Below are 17,343 nucleotides of genomic sequence, written 5' to 3'. Positions count from 1 at the left end.
ATCTGTAACTATCGACAACACGACTCTGCTGAGGGTGCCTCAATACAAGTATCTTGGTGTCCTGTTCGCGTCTGATATGCACTGGAAAGAACAAATTAATAATGTTTGCTCCAAATTAGCCTATGGTTGTCATGTTTTACTAAAGGCCAGGGACTGCTTTGATCTTCCAATTCTACGCGTTCTGTATTTCGCCTTTGTGCACAGTCAATTATCTTATTGCCTGGAAGCGTGGGGTGGTACATATAAAACATACCTAGATCCTGTTTCCCGCCTTCAAAAACGAGCTATTCGTATGATAACTTATTCAAATAATACACACCCCAGCAGGCCACTCTTTCAGCAGCTTCGTATCTTACCCCTATCAATGGCATATAAACTGAAGATAGCTGAAATAGTAAACAATGTAATAAAATCTAACAACCCCCTGCCCCTTAGTTTATTTAGATTACCAATGAAACAAACAAGAGCTGCAACTAACAATCTATTTAATTTACCAGCTTGTTACAATATGTACGGCCGGAGACTCCTAGAATACAGTGGAGCCCATGTGTGGAATGAAATCCCGAATGAAGTTAAAGAAAAAAATAACTTTTCAGCATCTTTAAAACACTATTTAATTTCCATGGAAATGTAGGAATCAATTGTGTGTGTTAATCTTGAAGTTTTTTATTTTACACGGTCTGCGGTAGTATTGTGCTTGTGTTGTATTTGGACCCCTCACTAGCCGTAAAGGCTATGGGTCCAACCAACCGCAATCCCATAATTTCATTAAAAGCCATTACTTTGGGACGTCTGATTACGGATTGTACAGGGCCGTACCCTAGCGGTAAGAGCTCAAGGCTTCAGGGCAGATAATAAAGACAGCGTTAGTAAAAAGCTACACAGACTTTGCACACTACAGGTGGGTATAGTGCTCGTGGCGAAGAACATGTTTCTCCATTAAGAACTCCGCTTCTCCCTAACTGGCGTGACTCTTAGTGCACGGCCTTAACTGCTTGATGCGTCCGGTAAACCAGCTGCCTTCGGTCCTCTAGGCTCGAGCTGTACGGCACGGCCTGCTCAGGTTGAGGGTTTCGGGGCAGCCTGCATGCTTTCTCAAGCCCGTGTAGCATTAATACTTCGAAGAGTGCGAAGGATGGGAGACACGACTAGCGCTGTTTTTAACTATGAACGTTGACCAACAGGACCAATTCATTACACTTATCCATGTAATGTAATACAAATTTGGGTGCTCCCGCGTAGCTGGCATTTTTTTGGGTATAATGTGGGTTGTATGTGGTGCAAGACATTCAGGATGTGAGTATGTGTTCGTCTGTAGCAGCCTCCAAGCTTTGTATGTGATTTGAGAAAGGTTTAGCGCCCCTGCCCAGTTGCGCATAAGTGCACAAGTGGCGCCACCTTGTAGGCTTCCACCCCTCCCTCCCCTCCATACTTAAAAGACGCTAGCTACTGCCCTCAGTCACCCCTAATGAAGAAGCCGAGTCGGCTTCGAAACGTTGGGTTAAAGTTAAAATTTTGGTTGGATATGTGCAGTTTATTATAAGGCTAACATACTACTCGCACAGGCGAAGAGGTTGGTCGCAGCCGCATTAACGGGTCCCGGGACTTATTTTCAAGCGACTTGTCAACGGTTCGTGTTATCCCTATCAAGCGTCTTTCTCGCGCAATAACGCCATCCTTCACGGTGTACTGGATATGAGCACAGCGCGAATGGTTTCACATTAAGTGCACGTAACCCTCCCTTCCGCTTTCATTTAATGCCTACTCCCTGCCCTCCCTGCCTACTCCCTGCAGTTTCAATCACTGGCCGAATGTCTTTCGAAGCTTCATTCCTCCGGCACAGCCGCTCGTATGCAGCCGGGCCGAGCTGTAAAGCTGCTTAGCAGGGATTACTTTCTGGCTACTCGGAAGCAACACTTGGCGCTTGAGGCGAAAAAAAAGCTCTTGCACTAGACAGAGGAGAGTGGCGACACGACGCTAACAACCCCATTTTATTGCCCGTTCTTTAGTTATATACCTCCTGAGAGTAGATAAAAAGGAAGAGCACACCTAAACGTAGCAAATGGCAGATCATCACGCTTTCTGACATAAATATTCAATTTCTTCCGAAAGCTCTGTTAAAATAACTTCAAGCTTGCTTGCTCGCTTGGCCTGGTGAGGCGGATAGGACTCACCTTCGTCGCTGGGTCCTGACGTCGCCAGAAAGACACCGACGCCGGCCACAACCACAAACACCACTACGCCGATGATGATAAGTGGCATGTTGCCTCCACCCTCACCCCCTGCTGCCCTGAGAGCGCAGAAGTGTTGACACGCCGCATTTTAGTGCAGTCACTTTGAGTACGGTGGCTAGGTAAAAGGTGGCTAGAATTAAGTGTTGGTCAAAGATGAAATGACTCAGTTGCAAAGAGCCGTTTTCTCTGTTGCTGAGAGGGTCGCACCATGTGCGTTTTTGATACATTTCATGACACTCTAAAGGGTAAGAATTATTAGTACATACTTGTTCTCATTTCATCGTTTAATGGTTGATTCTACGACCTTCTTGAATATGTTCTTATTTATTCCAATCGGTTTGAGGTTGCGGTTTATTTCAGAGATGAAAGAGCGAACTGTGTCAAAAGGCAATAAGTTTAGCCTAACGACGCCACAGTATCCAAAAAATTGTGCACATCGGGGCGCAGCACAGAAATTCCAAATATTCAAATATTAGCAAACATTAGTTGCACCAAACGCCAGTAGTACAGCACAAATGTTACATTATAGACAGAGAGTGCACTATAAAGTCAAACCAATCTATAAAATTTATAAGCATGGCGCTAAATCACTCAAGCAAAAACTCGCACAATCAACGTGACACGAAAACAAAAGATACTTCGCTGCAAAAATAAAAGTAATCATTTTAGGTCACCATTGATTTTAATGTTTTTTATATATTCTTAGAGAGCTCAAACACGACATGGGTTTTGAGAACAATTGGAATCTGTTAACTTAAGTCTTCCGTAATTAGTCCTTGCTTTGTGGACTAAGGTTCTTTGTTGCCAGAGGGGGTATTTTGGAGGACGGCGATTAGGACCGAGGAGATACAAACGATTACAATGGATGTATTGCAACAAGCGAAATATGGAGACATTGTTTTATTCGGGCAGGTTATGCTTATGCTAGAGTGGTGACGTTGGTAAGTCTACCATCATATCCCTCATAGATTGAAGTGCTTATTTTTATCGGTCAGTTTGCGACTTGTACTTTAGCTGAGCAAACCGATAACCCTTGACTTCTATTGCCTAAAAGAAATTATTAATGATTTTTAGAATAGAGGGCCCTACCGATTACGGGAATATCTGGTCGCCGGTGCACATGCGCAAAGCAATAACGCCCCACATGGTATTGTCCGGCAACTAGGATGTCGTCAACCCGCGTTTGTTCCCTCACGCACTCTGCCCGGCTTCCGGTCTCAACGTTACGCCTATCGTTTTTCTTCAGATAACTAGCTGCAATGTCCGGCAGAGATAAATGGTCCGTGTCACGATAAATCAGGTGGCAATGAAATTAACGCAAATAAATTCGATGCAATTGGCTATCTGCCTATACAGGGAAACCGCGCATCAGCTCGTTGGCTGTGGGATAGTTTCCCGAACAAGTTTTTGCGCAAAAATGAGCCTTAAGGCAGCTCGGGAAGAGAGACCTGGCTCTCACAAGCCTCTCACAAGAGGATGTGTATGATACAGTTCATTGCCGGTGCGCTGCTGTGCCTTTTAGACAAAAAAACCCCTGAACTACTACTGCGACGTTGCATATCTTGCCCGGTTGAACATACAATGACACGAAATCAGAGCACAAGGCTGCAGAGGCGACAGTATCCGGGATAAGAAGGGATGGCCGCCTTGATGGCGGCGGCTGCCGCTTATTCAGCTTTGTGTTCTAAGTTCATGCCGCGGTGTGGTCATCTGCGTCAAGGTGCACGGCGTCACAGGAGGAGAGCAGAGGTATTTTCTGTCTAGGAGGCACTAGGCAGTGGCGCATCTCTTAACAGCTGCACCACCGCGCCATAGCGTGAGGACACCCGGTGATCCATGAATCTTTGAAATACAAGGAGTACTTGAGCGGGAGGAATCTCTAATGCTATCACGTTGTACTCTTGAGGTTTGGTTATGCGTAGTTAAAGGTTATTCTCGTGATGACGTTAAAAACAGGTTGCATCTAATGCTGACCTAAAAACAACTAAAAAGCATATATCCTCAAGATGTTGAAGTTTTTTAGAGGTAATTGCGGGTGAAATTTTATTCCATAACGGTTTTTATTATGTGCAAGAAAGTACCGCCGCGAACCGAAGGAAATGCTTTATTAAGATGCAGTCAAAGGGGACGCCCCCTGAAATGACTAAAAGTAAAGCTCAGTTTTTTCTGAGCACTTTCCTTCCAGACATATGATACGTTCAATGCCGGCTCGTTTCAGTGTGTATTGATTGTTCGCAGCTGCACATGACCGGTGTACTGAGGAGAAAATAGTTTTAGTGTTGTCTTGGTTACGCCGAACATTTACTGAAACACCTTGATTCCCTTTTATTCTCTACCCAATATTCTGCCACGGTTATTATCTTTTATTAGTATGCTTTCCCAAAAACTTTAGTCTGTCTCAAATGTGTCCTCTCCTCGTGTATTTCTGCACTTCCAAGGTATTGCCAGAAGGAATCGATTATTCAAGACGAAAACTTTGCTCAGGAAATGTACTTACTCAGCCCCAGCTGAAAACGAAAGCAAGATGTGATTCTTGGATAACTCGCTCCGATAACTCCACTGCTATTTGCGGTTAAGTGCAGTGATACGAAACAGCGGCCATGAAACAAATGTGGTCAAATATACAAAATGATAAAAACAAACAAACGGCGCCAAGTGAACAAACTAGAGTTGTGATCGAACCGCGGTAACTTCGCGAGAACATTGTCTCGAATGCCTTGAAATATGCTTTAAAGATTCCCTGTGCCCGTGAACTCGCCCGCCTGCTTGTAGAGATGTGCTCGGAATCGTGCAGTGGTATGGCAGTAATGTGACGCGTAACAACAGGCCAGGAATTAGTAATTTAGGAAAGTTCATTCCTTTCCGCTGCTTCTCGCTTGTGTGCGTGTGAGCAAACTACCGTTAACACTCGAGAACGGTCCACGCATCTAAGTAGGCGGAATTTCGAACCAGCTGCTGGGTTTTACGATGTCCACAGTAACTACAAAGCGGCCGCAGTGAACGAAAAAACGACAAAAGACCAGCCATTAAATGCGCCTGGCATTTTCATCCATTATTAAAGCGACTGCATTACAAGCTTCACCCGAAAAATGCGTGGCCGGTAATAAAGTTCGAACACTAGCTGAAGGGAGTGACGTCACTACCACTTATGTGTCAGCACATGCTGTAATTGAGAGTCGAGTGAATTTGCTTTCACCGGCGTGAATAAAAACTTCCCCTTTGTGGCACTTTGGTTAAGGGGAACCCTGGTCTTTAAAAAAATTATTACTGAAGTCACGATCATGTACTTTGCGATGAACAAGTATTTTTGTGAGCTCATTCTAAATATGTCATTTAATTTGATGTAAAACAACAGCTTGTCACTTGTGCAATGTGTCGTTAAATTTTTAAAGCGAAAGCTTCACTGGCCTACTAGCACCGATTTCACCGTGGGTTGCAGTTTGACCTTCATATGACAGGAGCTGCACCGTACCCTTGGCAACGCCGTCGGCGCGTGCGCTCTCCGCAGCTGGGTGCTGCTTGAAAACTTGACTCGCCGTGCACCTGGCGGCGCCCTGGCCTAGTCAGTGCGGGCTTGGCCATGTATGAGAGCGAGGCCGGGCCGTCTTCTCTGACAGTGGGGGAGACTGAGCCGTCAACGGAAAGCGACGGCTGACCACCCCGCGGATATCGCCCGGCGAGCTGCTTCACTAGAGGATCCAGCATGCCAAGCGAGCGAAGCTTTCGCTTGTGTATCCATGCTTAACCACAGTTAAGCCAGAGCCATTTTTTGGAGAGGGCTTTCAAGAAATTTCGCTGCAGGGAATTTGCTGAAATTCAAGTCACAGGTTTGTCTTGATATCAAGGAACGCAATAACTGTAAAATTGTCATCCTGCCGATCATAGTTGAGTTATGGGGTTTGAAATGGCCAAAAAAGTTGGTATCCCTGTTTCTAGAATGGCGACTTGAAAACCCTGTAACTCAAGTTGTATGATAGGCTGGATGAAAATTTTGCCTTATTGCACTCTTTGATGTCAAGACAAATCAATTGCACGCACTTCTGCAAGTTCCCTGAAGCAAAATGTTTCTCCAGAACATCGTATAATATATTGCACAAGTGTTTACGGAGTTGTCTTACATAAAATAAAATTAAATGACATTTAGAACCAGCACACAAAAACAGATGGTCTCTGCAAATTCCATGGCTGACTTTACTAATATCTTTTTTAAAGAGCAGGGTCCCCCCTTAAGCATTACGATTTCTTTCAGCCTGTTATACGTAAGCAGCGTATACGAGGGAACCCATACCTTACCTATTATTGTAAGCCTGAACTTCCACTACAATACTGTCAGCCCGAATGAATAAATCAGCCTTCCTTTCGTGTTTAAAAGAGGTATTCAATGGGTTCCGTTAACAGAGGTAATCAGTGGATTTCTTTGAGAAAAGAGAGGTATAAGGCTTCCTAGAGAACGCCTTAGAAGCGCGCGACTTAGCAGTATATCTGCTCTGCAAGGAAACTCAGAGGACGAATAGTGGCGAATGATTAAGGTCTAATCCTTATTGTGAATAACATTACAGTAATATTCAGCTATCGAGGATTGTAACAGTAACAGCACACGATGATAGTTAACTATTGAAAGTTGACAGAGGGCGCGTGTACAGCCGTCGTCAAAGGTTTGCGGGCACGTGAATTGCGAAAAACGTAAATATTTTGGAAGCCGCTGTGCCTACCATCAAATGATACCCCGTAGCCCGCTTCTTTACGGCTGAAACTCTGCAGCGCCCATCTTATTTTCAGGCTAAACGTCCAGGCTGCACGTAAGTAACCTCTATCCGTATCGCCCTGAAAACTTGTGAAGCCGGGTGCACTGACAGCAAGCAGTGGTTGCGATCCAGTACCACGAAGCATGGAGCTTGCGCTATAAACGCGTAGTAATCACTATAGCTGGCCCACTAAGGTTGTGAGCGGCATCACGTCGACATCCCTGACAAGAAATGTACACATGTCCAGCGTTACTGGGAAACAGTTTTGAATATCGGAACACATGTGATGTACTGTAATGTAAACATTATACGAAATTGTCCATCCTTTAGATCTTCTCAAAATCTTTTTGTCTTTCCATCGCTCACATCGAGCAGTTCAGTTTGTTAGAAAACCAATCGGGAGGGTTTTTATGATAGCAAAAACTTGAGCAGAAAAAAGTTGCAGGCTGCCCATGGGACATCTCGTGATATATTGATTGTTATAGCGAAATCTAACAATATACGAAAGAAATTGCGTGCTTAAACTCTTTCGCATCGAAGGATGCTGCTGAACAGGATTGCTGGTTATGGATACTAGCATCTTAACAGCACTTGCATGTGGAGCTAACGCATCAGCTTGAAATTTAATTGCGAGCAGCGAAACAGGCGACGAAGGGTATAGAGCAGAGTGGAACAAAAAGAATCGAGAGCATAGCGAGTGTGAGAGTAGAAGGGTACTTGAACAACCCTATTTAATCCTCAAACTTTCTCTCATCCTTCCAGAACACATTTATATGGCTGTTCTTATTTTTTTCTTTTTCGATCTCTTTCCCCTGCACCCAGGGAAAGCCTGTACAAAAAATGCCATTTGAACGAACATCCGCGGACCACAACAGAACATGCGCTTAAATGACAGTTCGCTAAAAAGAAATGAGCATGGAGAGTTCTATACTGGACACAAGGGGACATGAAGTATTTAAATGGATGCTGAAGAACTCCACGCGTCCACTGAGCACATAGCGCTTTCATGAAATGCAGTACTCTCATGCGTAATAAACTTTGGCACTCAAAATGACACCGTCGTGGACAGAGTACGTATGCGCTTTTATGCAAATTTCCTAGCACAGGTGTCTACAAAGCGGCAAATCTTTTCGACTTCCGAGACGCCGCACATTTCTTGCTTTAGTTTTATTGTCTTCTTTTTAATTAATAGCATTCAGGCTACAAGGAAGCCGAGAATCCACACTAGCCTAAATGTGATATGCCGGCCCGCAGTGTTTCAAGCAAAAGCATGTCACTAAGATGTTTGGCATCCGAAACCCGCTTTCGGTATTGCAGGGTCCGCTGTTTCACGAACGAAAATTGCCCCTCCTCAGTCAAAATAATTCTCTAACAGGAAGGAGTACTTTAATAGGTTCCAAAATGCTTCCTGTTATCAATTTAAAATTGCCATGCATTTAATTTAATCAGCTGAACTCCTTTGCACAGGTTATAATGGTGTTTCGGCAGGACATCTTGCAAAGTTTTTACCTGAAAATTGTTTAATTTAATCTAATTTAATAATACCTGAAAGGTTCAGACGTGAGACTTTACATGAAGGGTGGGTGGCTGTACGGCGATAAATTGGGACAGGCCTGCGGTATACATGGTTATGATGAGACAGCTTCTTCGATGGCAGTCTCGAAGCTTGCAGGATCACCGATAAGCGCCAGACGGTTAAGAAGGCCATTAAATCAGTCGTGAGCGGCGCGCACGAAAAATGACAATTGATATTCGTTCGAGTGAGCATACGAATGACTATTGATATTCTGATTGATATTCGCTCACGCAGTATTTCCATGTGTTGCTAGAGCCCTGTCCGTAAGTGTGCATATTGCAGCTTAAGGAATGAACATGCGTCTTCAGCGTAAGTTGAGAGTGCATCTTTGCCTAAAGCCTGCCTTCATGAGGCCGCTGTTCTCGAGCTTGTACAGTAGTCGGAGCTGCAGTTACGCAGAAACGCTTAAATGTATCTGTTCTTCATCGGTGCGTGGGAATAATTGGCTCCAAAACTATTGACATTGGTACGGCGAATGTAAATCTGGCAATGAGAGAACGTGGACTTACTGCTTGGTGCCGCTAACGGCTCTGAAAGAGAAATGAACAAATTTACTCCAGTTTCGCTGCAGGACTGTTATGGTACATTCTTTGCAGAAAGCACAGAGACCAAGAAACCTGCTGCTCAGCCATATTGTGTGGTTCGTTATGCGTCATCGGCGTTTCAAATATATTTAAAACTGAAAATTCTCTGCCTGGTTGCGTTTGATAACTTAAACTCTGACCTGGCTCCAACCACAAACATTTTAAACTTAAAACCAAACGTTTCGAGGCCGGCTCGGCTATTTTCGTTAGAGGTGACTGAGGATGGTAGCTAGAGTGTTTAGGTAATCATGGCAGGTACCAGGAGGCCCAAAGAAGGAAAGAGGTGATGCGAAAGGTGCGAGGAGGGGGGATGAAGGGGCTTAGGCTGCGAGTCACGTTGCCGAACTGTGCGATGACGGTCAATGGAGACTTCTGGGGTGCAGAGCAAAGTCCCTACGCGTATGCAGGTAGGCGGTTTCCCTTTGTGCGGTTGATGTTTTTCGGGGTCATTTCACTGCGCCAGGATTCAAATTTAAATGTGCATTTTTTGAAAGTAAGAATAGCTCTAGCCCTCATCTATACAAAAGTTAGGCCTCCACGGATGCTTCATGTGCCCCGCTATACGGCTTAGAAGCCAAAGTGCTGCACGTGATTGGAGGCGATGAGTCTCGGAAAGGCTTTGCACTGGCAACGAAGACAACTCAGATCAATCCATCTTAGCCTCTTTTTTATAATGCTTATGAACCTGAGCTGGTCCAGTATTCGGTTGGTCGACTACACATTTACTAAGTGTCTAACCCAAGATAACCTGTAATTTTAAAAATAGCGGTGCAGCGCATCAGAAAGCAGCTTAAACATGCGGTCTACTAAGATAGTTAACTAAATATGAATAGCCAACTTTCCACCTATTTCCGTTAGCTATTTCAGTCAGGAACTAAATCACATCAACGGTGGGCTTCAAAGTGTAAAAGAGTGCAAGCACCTGGGCTTCACAGACAGCTCTGTCCACTAGCCATGTTTGGACAGCTGGTTGAGCAGCTCGCAGAGCGTCCTACAATGAGGAGGGGGATGGGATCGGCTGGGTATGGGGCCACTGGCATGGGTTGGGGGCGCTCCCGCATGTAGTGTATGAGTGTGACCTTGGCCACCCCACGTGTTCAGCAGAGTGCGAGTACCAAGGCAGGGTGATAGCGATGAAGGAGGTAAAGTGAGAAGTAGCAGTTTCTCTGCAGTTGCCGCCAGACCACACTGTATTTCGAATCTAGTCTATGGTGAGAAGTTGGGAGGTTGAAGTATTGCTTCTGTATTGAGTGATCATTTGGTGGTATGTGAGTGTAACCCGCGAGGTTTCCTGCGTGGGTTTGGGTGCCCGATCTTCCAGGGCCCGGAGGGATATTTCTTGAGCAATTGCATATGAACACGTTGATTACCAAGGATCGAGGCATGCCCAGGAACGCACGTGGGGGCTACCACTGGGGTAAGCGTGCATCCTGACGCGACATTGCTTCGGGCGGCTGCCGTGATAATGCTTTGCTGATAGTGATGGTACGCAGGTTCGAAGTCTGTGTAGATTTCAGCGACGTTGGGCTCTTGTGTAGTGTGTATGAGCGCCAAGGCGACGGCCGCGCCCTCAGCCTCCGAAAGGTTATTGGCGTGGAGGGTGGCTGCGGCCCCGATGGTGCCATCCTCCAAGGTGGCGTCTTCGGTATGATAGCCTGCTAGGTTGCGTTAAGCCGCGTCCCCGTAGATGATGTCGGGTCTTCATCTGTAGTGTTTGGTGTAATATTCAGCTCGGGCCTGGCATCTGCCCTGTGTAGCTCGGGGTTCATATTTTTGGGTTGAGGTTTGATGTGCAATTGACCCTGGATGTCATTAGGGATTATTTGAGAGTTGAGGGCAGATGAGAAGATGATAGGGGGCCAGGTGAAGATGCCGTGGAAGATGTTGGCCGATTTCTGTGCGGGTTAATGCCACAATGCCACGGCGAAAAATGCTTTTCTAGCTGAAAAAGCCTATTTTTATAAATTGCAGAACATTTGAGGTGAAACACACTGTATTTATGCGTCTTTTCCTCCGCGATGGCGTTGTCATTCATGTCCAGCAATTTCGGACCAAAATTTTAATAATTGGAAAAATGCTAAGATTAGGTTTTTAAGGAAAGTGTTACGGTAACGTTGAAGGCAATGACCCATTCTTCTGATATGTAGCGAAATCTTTCTTTTAAAGCGTTCCAATCGGTCGCATCGAACAGTTAAGACTGCCACAGGAAACCAATGCGGAATGCTTAGAACGAAAGCAAGGGCGTTAATAGCAAGAAAATTTAAAGACTGCCGTCAGATGATCTGCAAATATGTTGATTGTTACAGTTAAATCTTCCATTATATGAAAAAATTGCGGTCCTGAATGGTTTGCAGTTCCTTTTGTCCAGAGTTTCTGGGTATGCTCCTAAAGGTCGCAGCTAGCAGTATTCCAAGAGCGGTAGCGAGATTCTAGATGCGGCCCGCTGTGCGTCTGCCTGTCCGAACACGCCTGCAGTTTTCATTACTGCAGCCGCCTCGACAATTTGCAGGGCCACACTGAGTTAGCCGGCACAGTGCCCGACACAAATCCTAGCTGCATCAACTGCTGGAGTCCTTAGGTCGTGTCATGACCTTGACAGACTGAACGCCTCACCGAATACGCTAATTCAGATCTACCCTCACATGGCACGAAACCCGCGGGTCACTGCGCGCCCCAGCGAGGGGACGCCAGGGCAAACAAGCAGCATCCAGCAGTGTCCGTGCCAATCAGCTCGATACTCTGTTCGTGACGAGGCCCGCCGCACTCTGCGAGAAAATTGCAGATCCTACGTCGCAAAGGTGGCAGCAATCCAGTTGATCTATGAGAGACTGCGAGCAGAACGGAGCTACTTCGACATTGCGGTAAACCATCTGTCTTCCAAGCAGCGGGACCTCCCGTTTAGACACTTCCAGATGTTCTGGGAGGCGACCAGCGAGACGAAGGTGTTGGACAGCTGAGGCTAACGCTGCAGCTTCCCGAGGGAGATCTGCTGCCCACAGACAAGCTAACTTGACCGTTTTTCTTTGTTTTCGCTTCCCTTTTTATCCTTTTCCTCACTGCGCGGTTGAGGTGCCCATCGAGCAAGAGAGTTATTGTGCCTTTGCTTTCCACACAGGCAGCGTTATGTGCGAGCGGGCCCTAGACTCAAGCAGAAGCCTCCCAAGCCACCACCATAGCTCGTCGCGCTGTAAGCATTACGCCAGACTAGCAGCCCAGTTGAAGTGAGCTCCGGGCATAGCAGCTAAGCGGTGATGGCTCCGACGTGGCCGTCTGAAAGGAGGGGCTGTGCTCACTGCCGCCACCTGCGTGGACACGTGGGATGACACTCCTCCACCAGCCGCGATGCGAAAGGTCACCTTTCACATGTCGGTAAGGGCTGCCTTTCCATCATGAAAACACTACGTTCCTGCTCATTATGTTTTCATCGATTATTTACACTGGCATCCCTTACATAACCACTTGCATGCTACACTCTTAGCACACTCTGTCCTGGCATTGGCCGGACGCCCATCGCTTTGTGGGCACTACTACTACCAGCAAACAGCTATGAATTGGGGGCAGCTGCTAGTTAGAGCCCTTAGGCCTTGCGGGCTACGTGGCTTCATTGGGGAACGGACGTTCATTTTTTTATAACTAATTGTGCAGATGGCGAACTGGGTTTTGCCATAGGATTTGGGTCGTCTCCCATCGCACCCTTAAAGGTACAAGCGCCTTATCACCTCGGCTAACGTTTACTTCATAAGCATGCAATGTTTGAATGATGGGTCTATGTGAAACGACATAAAATAAGTGACCTTTTGTATGACAAAAGCGCGATTTTTCAAGAATGTACGACTTCAACAACTTTTTGACAGTGGCTGCAAACATATCGCGGATTGGACTCTTCATTATTTAATCCCATGTTTGTCGAAACAAATAGGAAAAATTTCAGGACTCACATTCCCTCAACACAGTTACCGCATCTCTCGCGCCAGGGCTCCAAGCCTATGCATCCATACGCTTGTTTATGTCGCGCCGTAACTGAGTGGCCTGACGCTGAAACGCACACAAAGTAGAGAACGAGGTTCCCCCGACCCCACTGACGCTACCCAGGTTTTTTTTAGTCAGACAAATACAGCGCTTAGTTTTTCATTAGTCAAATGAGGGCTGAACAAGCCGACTAGAGCACTGTCCCCAATTCCTGGTAATCACGACAACTGATGCTGCTGATACTGCCGCTATTTCTATTGCTACCGAAAGCAGCTACTACTAGAGGTGCTGGTAGTGCTACTACAACTATTAAACAAGTTCTACAAACACTGTGGCGCCGTCTTAAGACAGACGGTGCCTGTTTTTCTGTCGTCAGGGTAGATTCATTCTATTAGCGGCATGCTGACATGTTACATGTAACTATGACATCACTGAACTTTCTGTAACCAGGTACGAGTTAACAGGTCCCTGGTTAAGCTATTGCTGGGCGAGCACTCACGTTCCGCTGTTCCTTCCGGCGCTTGAGATGCGTCAGCTGGAAGAGAAAAGAAAGGATAAGGGAAATGATACCATTTGGCCCTTCGCCGCCTGTAGTAGTTTGGATAATAATGAGCAAGACGCACTATCTACACTAAGATATTGAGGGAGGAAATTTGAGTTAAAAATAACAATTAAAGGCGGGTGTTTATTAAACTCTCACGCAAGTACGTTCTCATCTACCTACTAACTACTCTGCCTGCTTCGTATCCACCGAGTAGGCTAGCCTGATAACAATTTGTCTGTCGGGCTGTCATAAAGTGGGCGATGTATTAGATTTTTTTTTTTGAAAGACGGCTCGATCGGCGTTACGTCATCAGCAGGGCAATGTTTTAGGATCAGCTGTAAAGCGCGTACGCCGCTACAGGGTACGCTACCAAGTAAGCTTATAAGCCACAGGATGGCAATCATTGCGGTGAATTTCTTTTCCGAAAAACACTGCACCGACCAGCGAGCTCCAAGAGCAGTGTTAGTTTCCAACACAGGTATTTAAGATGTGCCGGCTATATGAGGGTGAATTTGAATAATGCAGGCACAGACAATACCGTTCCTTCTGTGACGCTGTTCCTATTGCTCCGTACTTCCTTCCAACGTGCAAGAACTAGTGGGTTGCTGTCTTGCATGCTTATTATATTCCTCAATGTTCATTAGCTAAGCAATCCTAGCGAAAAAATTACTAATACGTAAGCACTACTCAGTTGTATAAAAAAAAGCGTCAACAGAAAGTGCGGATACTTATCCGGGCTTACTCTAGTTAATACCGAGTACCTAGGGTAAGCGGGGATAAGATTACGGGACTTCAATGTCCCAAAGCAACTGAGGCTCTGAGGGACGCCGTAGTGAAGGGCTCCGGAAATTTCGACCACCTGGGGTTATTTAACGTGGACTGACGTCGCACAGTACACGGGACTCTAGAATTTCACCTCCATCAAAATTCGCTCACCGCAGCCGGGATCGAACCCGCGTCTTTCGGGTCAGCAGCTGAGCGCCATAACCACTGAGCCACTGCGGCGGCTAACCTCGGGTAAGTGTCTACACATTCTGTGGACACTTTCTGTACACAACGAAGTAGTGCTTATATATTAGTAACTATTTTTCACAGGGCCGGGGAAAGAGTAAGATATAGCTTTCGCTATCATTTCGTTAATGCGGGTAAACAGAAAAGTGACTTTTTTCTCGCTCCGGTGAGCCAGCGGGCATGTTTAATTCTACATTATCGAAAGCACACACTCATCACCAGACATGGCCCTAATTCCTGTGTCCAGGCGGCCAAGATTTTTCTGGACAGCAGAAAAACAGCCTTTCCTGTTGCAATTTGACCGGATTTGATTTCAGGTTTACCCTTTTATATCGGAGAGGCCTGACAGATTCTACCGTAAGTGTGCTAACCCAGGAGGCAATAAACTTTACAGTCCTTTCGGAATACTACGGCAACGTCAAAGGCGATGTCGTTTTGCTCGGATAAGTCTTTCTTGGATCTGCTCTTTAAAAAAAATTAGCTGTGGCTTAACTAGGCTGGACCTAGTAAGAAGAGAGACTACTCTGTTTAAGAAGAGCACAGAAAGGTAAGCACATGCCACAAGATACTATGTAGCGAACGGCGTGTCACGTGGCAGTTGCGAAAGTACCGTCGGCTCCGCATACGGAGCTGTGACGAGGCGCAGCGAGTCACGTGATTCGATAGTTGCATGTTGATCGAGCGCCGTCGGATCAACGCGCGCAGCTCTGTAGAGTCACGTGGCATGACGTCAGAGGCCATACTCCGCTCCTGCTGGTTTGAAGGTCAAATTTCATAGCCACGTTACCTTCAGCTTTGCACGGAAAGAGTTGAGCTTTCGCTCTAAAAAAGGAGAGGAAATGTAGAGCCTCAACTACAGAACTAGTCACTGACAAGAGGATTTCACAGAAGCGAGACGTCCGTGCGCATCATATTCCTTACTACGGCGTGTTTGCTTCAGCTGGGATGCCTCATGCTATTTTGGAGGGAATTTTACGCTGCGGTGCTCAGGCACACCTATGTGCCAAACTAAAGGAAAGACATTGCGGTGGCGCAAAACTGCCAGTGAGAGCATTCACTGGTAGTGTAACTGGCCTCCAGCTAGGTTGTTTTCGTGTGGTATAGTCAGGATGTTTTCTGGAGGGAACGCTAGGCTGCTGCGGAGATAACTGAATTCGGCGACCAGAGCATCACGCAGACACACAGCGACCCGAGGTACCTAACCAGGCGCAACAACATCTTCATGCCCCCCCCTCGCTTCGTACACCTTGCACTCTTTACCGAGCATCACGCCGCCGAACAGAGCAAAAAACCATGTGAGCAGGAGCCTCCGATCGACACGCTGCTAAAGGCGCATTTGCACCAGCGAGTCGCGGATTGCGCGCGATTCGCGCGACATAATTAAGCCGATTCGTAGCGGCGGGGGCCACCGAACAAGTCGCCAAAGACCTGTCTGGAGCAGTCGTTCGCTGACCAATTTCTTGAGACACGACATCCTGTCGCAGAACTCCTCAGCCAATCCGTGGAGTTCTGTAGAGAAAGCCTGGGGAGCGAGTCGCAATTTTCACTCGCCATTGAACACTTCAAGTCTCTCGGCGCCCGTCGCGAGATGATCAGAACAAGTCACGCGAGCTCCGCGACACGACAGCGTGACCGCGACTAAACGTCGAAAATCGAGCTGCGCCAACAGAGGGAGAAGACCAAGGGACGCGGACGACCGCAAGGCGCACTTATCGGCCAGCTACGCCGCGGCGCTTGGCTAGGCCCGACCAACAGCACGGCCCGGCCGCCAGCGCTGGCTGTTCGGTTCACCGGCGCCGCCGACGTCAGCGGCAGCCTAGAGCTTCGACGACCCCTCAATCTCTCGGCTGTGAGTCGCTAAGCCTAAGCTGAACAGCTTCTCCAACAGCACGGCCCGGCCGCCAGCGCTGGCTGTTCGGTTCACCGGCGCCGCCGACGTCAGCGGCAGCCTAGAGCTTCGACGACCCCTCAATCTCTCGGCTGTGAGTCGCTAAGCTTAAGCTGAACAGCTTCTCGCTGTAAATTGCTCACCCATGGCGGCGGAGGCGGCTGCGGAGGCGGCGGCTGTGGCGGCAGTTGTCGGTGGCGGGCGGGACGCTCCTTGCGAGGCCGGGTACCAGCGTGGGCACGAGCGTCACGAGGAGCAGGGCAAGCTCGAGGCGTTGCTACCCCTCTTCTTCGTCATCGTGCAGACAGGGAGCAAGGAGGAATACTTATATCAATACTTAGGTAAGTTCCGTCAAATTCAGCTATATGCTTCCAAATTCTTACGACCCGCATTGCGCTGTCTGCGGTGAAGTGCCTGGCTTATACCATATCGTATGAGCGTGCTAAGAAAGTGCACCTAGACAAAGAATAAACAACCAAACAACTGAGGACTGGGAGGCGGCGCTGCCCAGCTCAGTCGGAAGACCTACTTTCTTCGGTAAACTGGACAAGAGCTGCGGCAAAAGCCAATAAGCGGCTGGAATGAGGGCCCACCCGACCAATAAATGAAATAAACTTTTCTCTCTCTATCCCATGTACCAAATGTGGTATCACCACGGCTAGCTTCGCAGATGCCATTCATGTAAACAGAAGAATTTTGTAATCCTGCCCGTCACAAAATTTAGGAATGAATCATTTCATCACTTTCTCATTGAAAGTGATGAAGTTATTCAATTGTTTCTTTTTCCTCCAA

The 17,343-nt window shown here is 47.0% G+C and overlaps 1 protein-coding gene and 1 long non-coding RNA gene across 3 annotated transcripts in view; both read right to left on the bottom strand.

The window, feature by feature from the left end:
- LOC144132685 (uncharacterized) overlaps positions 1–2,284 on the bottom strand; it is a 114,025-nt gene extending 111,741 nt beyond the window's left edge. For both annotated transcript variants that reach the window (XM_077665280.1, XM_077665279.1), the window contains exon 1: positions 2,175–2,284. In XM_077665280.1, coding sequence (XP_077521406.1) covers positions 2,175–2,262 — 88 coding nt within the window. In that variant the 5' untranslated portion in view covers positions 2,263–2,284. The remainder of the gene's footprint in view (positions 1–2,174) is intronic.
- A 6,777-nt stretch (positions 2,285–9,061) lies between these two features.
- On the bottom strand, positions 9,062–16,802 carry LOC144135013 (uncharacterized). The gene is made up of 3 exons (XR_013315339.1): positions 16,695–16,802; positions 13,608–13,643; positions 9,062–9,085 (listed from the first exon to the last, which is right to left on the bottom strand). It is a non-coding gene; the product is annotated as an uncharacterized LOC144135013 (long non-coding RNA).
- Between the last annotated feature and the right edge of the window lie 541 nt (positions 16,803–17,343).

The sequence above is a fragment of the Amblyomma americanum genome, chromosome 5 (assembly GCF_052857255.1).
Source record: "Amblyomma americanum isolate KBUSLIRL-KWMA chromosome 5, ASM5285725v1, whole genome shotgun sequence".
Taxonomy (NCBI): domain Eukaryota; kingdom Metazoa; phylum Arthropoda; class Arachnida; order Ixodida; family Ixodidae; genus Amblyomma; species Amblyomma americanum.
Note: the sequence above shows the minus strand (reverse complement) of the source record. Positions and strands in the feature narration are given on the sequence as shown.